At 48.1% G+C, this 12340-nt stretch overlaps 1 protein-coding gene across 3 annotated transcripts in view; it reads right to left on the minus strand.

Annotated features, from left to right (window-relative positions):
- The window catches only part of PLRG1 (pleiotropic regulator 1), a 427106-nt gene that overhangs the window by 129668 nt on the left and 285098 nt on the right, over nucleotides 1–12340 (minus strand). For all 3 annotated transcript variants that reach the window (XM_069631306.1, XM_069631305.1, XM_069631307.1), the window contains one exon: nucleotides 10794–10902. In XM_069631306.1, coding sequence (XP_069487407.1) covers nucleotides 10794–10902 — 109 coding nt within the window. The remainder of the gene's footprint in view (nucleotides 1–10793; nucleotides 10903–12340) is intronic.

A 12340-nucleotide genomic window follows, 5' to 3' on the forward strand; every position in this document is an offset into this window, starting at 1 on the left:
ACTGTTCCCCATATATTGGAACCCCGTGTCCGCGATGTCCAGGGCCACAGTGATGGCATGATCCGATGCCACCTTGCCCTCCTGGAGGATCTCAAGCACCTCGACCCGCTTGTCGTCGGGTAGAAAGTCCTGTAGCGGGGCCATCTTATACCACAGCTCCCCGTCGTATCTGGCCAGGATTGCAAGCACGAAAGCTGCCTTGACTGTCATTGCCGCCAAGTAGAGCACTTTCCTACCCTTGGCATCCGACTTCTTCCCTTCGCCGTCTGGGAGAACGAAGGCTGAAGATGAGTGGGTTAGATGACTTCTTCCTCGCTGCTGCCAAGACCACTGAGTCCGGGGAAGGCTGCTAACGTAGGCACTTGGGTCCCGACGCCGGTGCATACTTTTTCTCCAGCCGATCCCTCTTTGCCGGGGTTGAGGCCAGGTTTCTCATCAGTGCCAGGCCTTCGTCCCAAATGTCATCCAGGAGAGGCACTACCGGAATGGTCTTCCTTTTGGCTTCCCGCCGTTGATATAGGAAATCTTCCTTCTTGGTCTCTTTTGGCGTCGGCTGGAGGAGTTCAGACGCTCCAGCGACCATGGCATGGAACGACCCCACTCCATCCGGGGGAGAAGCCCTCAACAGTGGAGAGATGCCATTGTCGTCCGTGTCCGTCGTTGTGGTGTCCGTCGCCGTATCTCCGGCGGCGGGCCCAGTGTCCCAGGGGCCGCCGACGTCATTGCCATCCTCTTCTGGATTTCCGACACCAGGGTGTGGAGGGTTGAGAAGATGTCGAACGGTATGTCCCTACGAGGTGGCGGGAATACGCTTGCTGGGCCCAGTGCCCACGTCGTTGGCGGCATTCCCGTCTTCCCCCGCGGCGTATCCACAGTCGTCGTTCCTCATGTCCTCCGGGACCGTGTGGACAGACACCAGGACGTCCTCATCAGAGGAAGAAATATCCGTGCCCTGGAGCACGGTTGAGGCCTCTTCCCCCACCCCCCCCTCTTTTTTGCATCCTGAGGGGTTGGTTTTGGGCTTGGGGATGGCATCCTCTTCTACGTAATCTTCTCCACTGGCTTGGCCGAGGCTTCCCGCCTCGGGGTCAGGGATACTCTGGGCACCGCCGGGGCGCCCTGGACAGGGTCAGCCCTCCCCCCAGACCCTCATCGAGAGGGGGGCCGCCACCAATCGTCGAGGATGACTTTGCCTGAATCTTCTCCGGCTTCTCCCGCAGCTTCCCTGGGTTAGCCGATTTCCTCTTCGAGGAGGAGCTGGAGTGATGACTGGAGATGGAGGCAGATGGTGAAGATTAGCATGTCCTGACCACCGCGGGACCCGCTTGTGCAGCATACCCAGATGGCAACAGACTTGCTGTGCTTGGCCTTTTCTTTGGCCCCCACGGATGGAGCGCCCTCAAAGGACTTAGAAGTCGGAATCTCGGACCAGCCGGTTCTGGGTGAGGTATGCCCCTGCTTGCCGCACAGGGTAGAGGCCTTGGCGTTGAACCACACCGCCAACCTACTGTGACAATCCTTGACAGTTTGCTTGGAAAAACCAATGCAGATTTCACAATCCGCTTCCCTGTGGTCCGGATGGAGACCGTAGATGCACTGGAGGGGGTTGTCCTCTACAAACATGTTTCTCAATCTGCAGCTGGAGCTGAGCTTGAAGAGGGAGCCTCCCTTTTGCTCCTCCGACATGGTCCGGCATGCGGTGTAGGCCCAATGGCCTTCTGGAATCTTCGATGAAACTTTGATGATTCTTGCCCATGAGCGGAATTAAAAGACGCTGACGAACAGATCCCTGCTTGCCCTTCAAAGGAGCAAAAGACAGGCTCTATTGACCAAACATGAACTTTTTACCTGTTGACTAATGGAATATGAGATCGATCATCTCTAAAGGTGAATGTGTATATATGTGATGTCTGGGTTTTCATTACCTTACTTACCTGTGATATTTTGACTCTTAGTATATTTAGAATGCCTAATAGTTATATTTTCATACACTTACTGACTAACTTGAATTATTGGTGTTTCTCTGTGGACTCACTGTAGCCCTCGATGCACTTTTCCTGAGACTTAGCCTTGACTGCTCACCCACCTACATTGATTGGGTTTTGGCTTGAACCCGAGGTGGTCCTTTAAGACGAGGTAACAGTATCTGAGATGGATGGGGATGCAGATTTTACTCATACATCAATATTCAGACTGACTCAGGAAGTTGGCAAAACTTGGCTGTTTTAACAACAATTCTTTAGACCAGGGAGTGCAGCGGACATCATCCGACGTCGCACAGTTACTCTCAACCATTTTACAAAAAAAAAAAACACAGCTTTATACCAAAAATGTCTCATCACTGACGTCATGCTATGTGGCAAAATAAGAAAACATGGGGATGGGATAGGCTTAAAAGGAACATCCAGGTATACTTTCTATGGGGGACGGGACTGGGATTGGGTATCTAAGGTCAGGTGGACACCCCTGGTGCAAGTGATCTTCAGTGTCATAGTAGTACACAACGATCTATTGGCTTGTCAAACTATAGGGCTCCTCACTATGTGGCCATCTACAACTGGTTTGCAGGCTTGTACCCTTCTGGAATACAAAAATACCCTTCTGGAATACAAAAATGCCTTGACTAAGTATTTATTGTTAAGCAGGAACTGAGACAACATGCATCTGCTAAAGCAGTGGATGCATTTGTGGTATTACAAAATACAAAAGAAAATAAGATGAAGTTTAAATACATTTGATAAATGTAACAGAATCTGTGTAGATGTGTTATAAATTGGGGGGAAAATTCCCTAGGAAATGAGGGAAATTTGAGAACTCTATAATAAGAAACTAACTGAGCGCACTTCGGGAATGCTCGGAAGTTGAACTTGTGTTGCAAAGAACAAGTTACTTACCAACTGTAACGTTCTTTCGACTGGATGTTCCTCCCACGTATTCCAAATCTTGTGATAAGTCGTTCTCTCCAGCTTTGCTGCTTCGAAAAAAGAAATTCTCGGCAGAGGGCGCTGTGCTCGAGGTCGTGGAGTTGATTGTCCCTCGACGGACTCCGTACTTTGTCGACGTCACCGATGGTATAAATAGCTCGAGCCGCGCCCGTTGCTTCAGTTCCGTTTTTTTCGATGAACATATAGGAGGAACACCCAGGCGTGCCCCATGACTGTTACCTTCTTCCTGAGAGGTAAGTAAGAAAACGTAAACTGTACTGTGGGGTAGGATGGGAGGGTCGATGAGGAATACGTGGGAGGAACATCCAGTCGAAAGAACGTTAAAGTTGGTAAGTAACTTGTTCTTCGAATGGATTGTGTCCTCCCACGTATTCCTCATCTTGTGATAGACTCCCATAGCAGTGGCGATTTTGGAGGTGGGAGTACTAATTACAGTTTTCATGGACAGAATGTAGAACTGCCCTGGCAAATAACCCCTAATTGGAGGAGGCAGTATCCAAGCAGTAATGCTTGATGAAAGGATGCATTGTTTTCCAAGTTGCAGCTGAACAAATCTGCTGCCGGGACTCCCCTCTTTAGAGGGGCAGTAGTAGCCATTCCCCTTGTAGAATGGGCTTGAAGCCCATCTGGTGGATCTTTTTCCGCCAATCTGTAGCATTCAATTATGGCCAAAATGATCCAGCGAGATATGGTCTGTTTTGTTACTGATAAGCCCAGTTTATGACCAGTATAACCCACAAACAGTTGGTCATCTTGTCGTAATTTAGACATCCTTGAGATGTAAAAACTAACAGCCCTCTTGGGATCTAGTCTATGCAGTCTCTCCTCTTCCTTGCCCAAATGAGGAGGAGGAGGATAACATGTTGGTAATATTATTTTTTGTTATAAAAAAATAGTATATGGTGGTTTGCATGAGAGAGCTGAAGTTCACTAACCCTGCGGGCTGATGATCGGGCCACAAGAAGGACAGTTTTTAATGTTAGAAGCCTCAATGCACAGGAGTGCAGAGGCTCAAAAGGTATGCAAGTCAAACATTTTAGTACTAAATTTAAATCCCAAGTTGGGACATGAAAAGGTACTGGAAGGGTATACGTGAGTAAGCCCTTTTAAGAATTGAATTATTAATGGTATTTTGAAATATGAAACCTCTTCCGAAGTGCACTTGAAAATGGACAGCGCAGCAAGGTATCCTTTTATTGTTCCTATCTGGAGCCCCAGATTGGCTAGATGTAACAGAAAAGAGAGCACTACTGGAGTGCCACATTGAAAAGGGTCCACATCCTTATCTCTGTACCAGTTACTAAACCTGTTCCAGCAACATCGGTACAAAGATTTTGTTGCTGGCTTTCTGGCCGAAAGCAAGACTTCCATTACGTCATCCGGAAGATCCCAATCCTTGTATCTCAACCTCTCAGAAACCATGCGTGAAGGTTGAGTGTCTTGACATCTGGGTGGAGAACCCGACCTTCCTCCTGCGAGAGAAGATCCTCTCTTTGTGGAAGACGTATTGGAGGGCTGATGGACATGTCTAGAAGGTCCGGGTACCACGTCCTTCTGGCCCAATCCAGGGCAATTAGAATCATGGTTTTCCTGAACTTTCTCAACCTCCTGATTACTTGAGGAATCACGGGGGACTGGGGGAAACGCGTACAGTAGTGGAAAATTCCACTCCACTACGAATGCATCTCCCAGAGCTCCTCTTTGAGGAAATTCCCTTGAGCAGTACTGCTCGCACTTCCGATTGATTACGGTGGCAAACAGATCCACTTGAGGGGCTCCCCAAAGGGCGAAGATCTCTTGAAGGACTTCCTGAGCTAGCTCCCACTTGTGAGAGACTGCTCTGCCTGCCGCCGTGTTCTGCTCTCCGGCTAGGTGAACTGCCGATAGAGAGATTCCTTCTCGTATTACCCAGAACCAGAGCTGCATTGCCTCTATGCACAGTGGTAGTGACCCTACACCACCTCTTTTGTTGAGGTAGTACATGGCCACTGTGTTGTCCGTCTTTATCAGGACATTCCTTCCCTGTACAGAGGGCAGGAAGGCCTTCAGCGCTAATCTGATTGCCCTCAGCTCCAAAAGGTTGATGTGTAGTTTGGACTCCGATGGAGACCAACGGACGCAGATTGTCAGATCGTTGGTGTGTGCTCCCCACCCCGTGAGTGAGGCGTCCGTCCCTACTGTTATCTCCGGCCATGGTTGCCAAAAAGATTCTCCCTTGAGAATGTTGTTGTTGCAAGCCCACCATAGAAGATCCTGAGCAACTGCACTCAGGACTTGCAGAAGATCTGACATATTCCCTGAGAACTGGGACCACCGAGTTCTGAGTGCCCATTGAAGGGATCTCATTCTCAACCTGGCCTCTGATACTAGGAAAATGCAGGATGCCATGAGGCTGAGCAACCTGAGAAAATCGAAGGCCGGTAGACGTTGGGCATTCTGGAACTGTTTTACCATCTGCAGAATGTGAACAGCTCTCACCTCGGGGGGCAAGGCTTTTCCCGAGGAAGTATCCAAGACTGCTCCGATAAACTGCAGCTTTTGGGATGGGATCATATGGGACTTCTTGAAATTGAGGGAGAAGCCCAAGTTGTGGAGGAAGTGGCAGGTGATCGAAAGATGTTCCTGAGCTTGTTTCAGAGAACTTGCTCTGATCAACCAGTCGTCCAGGTATGGGTAGATGTGAATACCCCCTCTCCTGAGACCCGCTGCCACAACCGCCAACAGTTAACCGCCAACCGTTAGGTGAAAACCCTCAGGGCGGAGGTCAACCCGAATGGCAGAACTCAAAACTGATAATGAGAGTTGCCAATCGAGAACCTCAGGTACTTTCTGTGCTTTGGATGGATTGGCACATGAAAGTAAGCATCCTGAAGGTCCAATGATACCAACCAGTCTTGGAGCTGGACAGCCTGAAGGATCTGAGAAAGGGTCACCATCTTGAACTTGTCCTTCCTGAGGAACTTGTTCAAGTCCAAGATGGGTCTCAATCCTCCGTCCTTTTTTGGGATGAGAAAATATGGGGAGTACCAACCCCGTTCCTCTTCACTACAGGTACCTGTTCTATGGCACCTTTCTCTAGCAGGGTTAAAATTTCCTGCAACAGGAGCAGGTCTGGAATTTTTACAGAGTTGGCTCCCGGTGGATGATTCCGAGGCCTTTTTTGGAAGGGGAGACAGTAACCTTGAGCTACTGTTTCCAGTGCCCAAGCATCTGAGATAATGCCCCGCCATTCCTTCAGATGCTGAGAGATCCTGCCTCCCACTGGTGTTTTGTGCAACAAGGTCTCAGAGAGATTCGGAGACGGCTGCAGGAGTGGCTGAGGGTAAAGATGCCGCTCCGGAGGCTGATTTTGCACCTCTTTCTCATGCACCACAAGGGAAATTTCTTTTGCCTCTTTGAGAAGCCTGTCCTCTTCCTCTACCAAATGAGGAGTAGTAACGAAAAGAACGACCCCTCCAGGAAGATGAGCCGGAATAGGGTTTTTGAGGCTGGCGCATAGAGGCACTAAGCGATTTAGATGCCGCTTTCGAGGTCTGAAGTTTTTCTAGGCTTTCATCAGCCTTACTGCCAAACAGCCTCAACCATCAAAGGGCATGTTGAGGAGTCTGGCTTGCACGTCTGGTGCAAACCCAGACTTCCTCAACCACGCAAATCTGCGTAGCACAATGCTTGCAGCCATGGATCTGCTGATTCTATCAGCAGTATCCAGTCCAGACTGGAGACATTCCCCCATTGCCTCCTTCCTGCTATATTCAGGAAGCCTTCCCTTTCCTCGCCTTCTGGAATATGATCAGCCGCCACCGAAATACAGTCCCACAGGGTATGGGTAAACCTGGCCAGGGTACAGGTGACATTTGTCGATTCAAGGGCCATGCTGCCTAGTGAAAACTTTACGGGCCCAAACATCAACTTTTTTATCCTCTCTATCTGGAGGGATAGAGGGATATGTAGTTTGTTTTGATACGGATGCTGCCTGAATAACTAAACTCTCTGGAGTTGGATGCCTGTTTAAATATTCAGGATCCGTACCAGCTGGTCTGTATTTCTAGGGGAAATTACTATTTGCAGCAGCAACGCTCTCAAGATTTACCCAGTTTTTCTCCACCGTCCTCTGAAGAGCCCTGTGGAAAGGGAGAACTGGATCTTTTTTGAGGACCTCTGACAATTATATCTGTCATGTCGTCCTGTTCAAAAACGGGTGAAGTGTTACCCCCAACCCATATACTCAATCACTCTGGAGTGTTAGGCAGAAACTTGTGCAGTTCCCTTAGGGAACACTGCAAAAGATTTAGGACTACAGGTGTTAGCAGTAAACCCACTTGGTAGCAGTCTGTACCACCCAGATTTACCTGGTAGCTGTGGCTGAGCAGTCAGACTTCCCTCAAGAAGAGTTAGGCAGTATGCAGAGTATACACAATAGGCACTCAGACACAATAATACAAGCAAACACTGACCAGAGCTTTGGTATCAAAGTATATACTTATTTATTTAAAAACAACACTGTTTGAAACACTCCAGCACTCTTATTGTAAAATACTCTAAACACAGTTACTATTATAATATATACAACCCTTATTCCTTATCAGATAAGTCTTAGTTAACACCACTTATTTTCATACAGAGGTGAGCGCTTAACTATAGATGGCACTCCAATAAGTTTATGAAAAAGGGAGGGAAAAAGACAGAATATGGAAGGTACACCACTCTAAAATCTAGGAACACTATTAGCAAGGCAGAAGAGCAAAAAGTCACTTGTGAGCCAAAGTCCATAGGCTGAGCCCACTCTTAGAGAGAGCAGAGCACAAATGCGCCCAAGATCACACAGTTACACTAGGCTTAGAAAGTCTTGCAGAGAGTTCGAAAAGAGTTTAGGGAGGCTTAGAAAAGTTTAGCCAGGGTGTCCCAGGCTAACCCAGGTTCGAAAGCCGGGGGCTAAATCTACCCCGTACAGTCGGTGGCAAGGGAAGCCAGGCGGAACACGGTACCTTAAGTGGGAAGGATCCTCCGGCGCTGGCAGTTGTTCCTGGCAGTGATTGCAAGTCTCGGCGTCGTCCAGGGGAAGAGAAGATCTCGACTTGGCGGAAAGCTGAAGGTCGTTGCACTGCCAGGGAAGAAACCAGCCGTGGAGTTTTCCGGTTAAAGGTAGTACCCTTTATTTCGCGGCCGTGGTAAAGCGTGGTATTCCGGTTGCCGGGGTGCTTGGCACAGGCAAGGCGGCCACGAGATGCGGCGGGAAGGCGAAAAGACGGTGAAACTGGTTATCCCCACCAGTCAAAGGAAGAAGACTCTCCGGCGGGAGATCTCCTCTGTCGTTGGGAAAAGTGGTGAGACGGTTCAGCAGGGCTCCACCGGTGGTGTCGTCGTGGCAGGTCGGCTCAGCTTCTCCCTCGTCGGATTCTTAGGTCCTGTGGCGACTTCTGAAGTTCCAGTCCCCAAAGCCCTGCTTTTATGCAGAAAACCCCCATTCACTCAGCCTAGCTGTCACTCAAACATGCTAAGTGGTGAGCCGGCCGGCTCACCACTTGGGCCAATCAGGACGGAGTGGGACATGAGTTGCCTAGGCAACTCAGTCCAGGGTGCCTAAATCCCCCTCCATCCCTCCTAAGTACCCCAGACAGAGTGGCACCACTTTGGAGGGCTTCTGTGTAGAAGCCCGCCAAAAAGTTGAACAAAGGGCTCGACTTGGGTTGGAGTCACAGACGAGAACACAAACGCCGTTTTAGAACCGAGTTTTGGCAAAAAATACCAACCGGAAAATTAATATTAATTAAATAAACCGGCGGTATGTTCGAGGCTATCGTAATTAAATAAATAAAGATAGTAGCCTCGAACAATGGGAAAATCCCATAGAGAAATATTCGCGGTGTAATATAAAAAGTAGTATCCACTGCCACCAGCCAAAACTCTATCAGGGGGGACGGAGACGTGCCCCCTCGACTAACAGACCCCGGGGCAATCCACTTGCCCCAGCCAGTACGTCCACAATATGATGGTTTGTACTGGTTCTGTTCAGAATTCAAGACTAGTAAAGTCAATGGTGACTTTACATGCCCTGGGAGACAGTAGTCAGTCCCAGGGTATGGAGTCTATACTTGGGAGTCACTACGACACCCCTGTATTACTGCACTGAGGGTGCAGTGTAACATCACAAAAACACATGAAGCCATGAAGCCCTATGGAGTAAAAGACCCCATAGCCCATTAAACACATCGAGAGTCAAAGAAACACACTCAAATCATGCCCAAGAGTGAGGGTAAAAGAGTCTCACTCTTGGCAGGAGAAAAAATTAAACCCCAAAAAAAAGCAAAGCTGCTGGGGGACTCACTAGGTTAGTAAATTCAGCCTAAACAGAGAATTCTCCCTAACACTCTGGTCATAAGACTCCTGTACCCAGAGTCTGCATGTTCTGTAGGATCAGGTCTGGCAAACTAATTCTGGGGAGGTGTCGATTCCACTGGCAGAATGTAGAGCATCACTCAGGTCTCTCATTTAAGACTCTTGCTCAATTAGTTCCTCAGGAACTTGTTTTGTGCCATATGAAACTCCGAAAGGAGTGACTTCATCTTCCTCCGAGACAGATTCCTCATAAATTGAGGACATGGACTTAAGGTCTGACCTACTCAATGGAGTAAATCTCCTTTCTTCCTCTACAATATGCGTCAAAGGAATGGAAAATTCCTTCGAAGTTGTCGAAGGAATCTTTGATGACTTTGAAGATGACTGATACAGGCGTCGAGGATGCTTTTTGCTTTGATGCCGAAACGATAGACGCCGATGAAGTGGTCGAAGCCTTCGACGACTTATGTTTTTTTATGTGGCACCGGAGAGGTGCTCGACTCGAAGAGTCCTCGACGACTTGTCGTTGACTCGAGTTTTTAGAGTATCCTCGACACTACTGGCTTTTACCATAGTAGTTTTAGACTTCCCTTTGTCGTCCAATGGAGCGACTTTAGGGGTATGGCTCTTCCGAGATTTATTCGAGGGGATCGGGGCCGCATTCTCGAATACTTCCATCATCTTTTTACGAAATTCCTCCCATTTTCTCGGGGAATCAGATTTTGTCGGACATCGAATTTCTTCGGTCGACTCAGAAGATGAGGGAGATCTATGGCTCCTCTTCATTTTTTTGGAGGAGGAAGAAGAAGAGTGTCTCAATCTACTCCTAGATCGAGATCTCTTGGAATGCTATGGCGATCCGATTCCTTCGAATCGGTCGCTTTATGTTTTTTGGACGTATCCTTCTTAGAGGCTTCCCTCCCCACCGACAGTTTACCTCTCCTCTCACGAAGGGCCTTCTCGGTCATGGATTGGCAGGAACCACAGTCGTCGGTTTGGTGACTTGAACCGAGACACCAGAGACAAACTCGGTCGGGATCCGTGATCGACATTTTTGATCCACAATCTACGCACTTCTTGAACCCAGTCTTGGGTGTCGAAGGAGTCAAGAAGACAACATTTTCTTCACAGAAAATCTCAAGCGCGCCATTCTCGATTGCAAAGCGATCGGAAAAACGGAACTGAAGCAACGGGCGCGGCTCGAGCTATTTATACCATCGGTGACGTCGACAGAGTACAGAGTTCGTCGAGGGACAATCGACGCCACGACCTCGAGCACAGCGCCCTCTGCCGAGAATTTTCTTTTCCGAAGCAGCAAAGCTGGAGATAACGACTTATCACAAGATGAGGAATACGTGGGAGGACACAATCCATTCGAAAGAGGCATTTTATCATGTGCAAGTCTGCCAGTTCTTAGAGTTGAGAAACAACTGAACAATTACTGTACATATAGTCATAATGGAATTTTAAAAACACAGGTGGAGAATGCTATAGATGAACACAATTTCTTACTGTCTTGGATGCAAAACAACTGCTCTCACAGATTTTTTGTGATTTGTCAAAGTGGCATGCGTTTTACCACCCGCCATATCCCACAATCTTATTGTTGTGTCGTGGCTGCCTGCAAAATAAAAAAAGTTGTGTAAACAAAACAAGTAAATATCTCTAGTACACTCTAATGTGAATGTATAAAACAAAGATGTAAAAAAGAAAAGCATTTCTATCATTCATATATCCTGTACATATTTGCCATTAAAGTAAAAAAAAGAAATCAGAAATAATTACATAATAACCAAATAAAAACGGTTTTCCTCCTTGAATCAGATACTTCAAATAGCTCCTGTCATTAATAAGATAATTTCAATAAGATACAAAAATAATGAGAATCATAGAGCACGTACCTCCTCTCATACTGTTTAGGCAGTTTTTGTATAACCACTAACCTTAGGGGGGTGTCTAACATACCTAACAACCATAAAGAAAGTAATGCCAAACCTCTCTTAAAAGGTGGTTTACGAAGACAGACTGACGAGGCTTAAATCCCATGTAGGTTTGTTTGGACAGTTTTTCTGAAGTCTTAGTAAAACCATTCAACTGTGGCAGTAGAAGACTCCACTCTTAGCAGAAGGCTGTACCACCTGAGTATATGTTAGCGTAGACAGAGCAGGGAGGCTTATCTTAGGAGGGAGAGGGCTATAGAATCAGTACAAAAATTACAAGTTACTCACCGTAGTGACTAACGTACTCTTAGTCCATAGTCCCCTTTCCTCCATAATGGATGGGCGTCCCATCCAAGGGACGGGAAACAACCTTTTTCACCAGAAAAACCTTCTTCCCCTTTACATTTAGAGGCACGCGGGGGTGCGGCCCAGGAAACATGCGCTGCCCTGACTACGCCCTCTAGCACCACACCTCAGTCCCCATTGACACGTCTGCAAAAGATTTAACATTGCCTAATGACACCAGTATTTTCAGGGGGGAGGTTGGTGGGACATATGGAGGAAAGGGGACTATGGACTAAGAGTAACTACTCTTACGTCCCGTCCCCTCTCCTGCATACTGCATGGGCGATTACAACCGATTGTAGCCCCAGGTTGGAGAGGAGACCCTCCTTAAGCAAATGGGTTCCTGAGAACCACCTGTCCGAAAGCGGCATCAGATCTAGAGCCGGCATCCAAACAGTAATGCTTGCAGAAAGCAGAGGGAGGCCGAAGTGGCCGCCCTGCTTATGACTTGCCAAGGGACATGGCGCTGGAATGCAATGGCCGTTGCCTTGGCCCTGACTGCGTGGGCATCAATGTTGGCCGGGAGCGGCTTATGCTGGCCCTCATAAGCTTCTTTGATGGCAGAGACCATCCAGCGGGATATGGAAGCCTTCGAGGCATGATAGCCCGGTTTTGAGCCTCCAAAAGTGACAAACGAGGCGTCCGATTTGCAGCAGCCGATGGTCCTCTCCAAGTAAAATTTCAGAGCAAGCCCGACATCCAGGCAGTGCAGCACTCTGCTTCGTCCTTGGGATCGAGGAAAAACGTAGGAAGGACTATTTCATCGTTCAAGTG

Source organism: Ambystoma mexicanum, chromosome 6q (assembly GCF_040938575.1).
Source record: "Ambystoma mexicanum isolate Mex_15411 chromosome 6q, UKY_AmexF1_1, whole genome shotgun sequence".
Classification (NCBI taxonomy): domain Eukaryota; kingdom Metazoa; phylum Chordata; class Amphibia; order Caudata; family Ambystomatidae; genus Ambystoma; species Ambystoma mexicanum.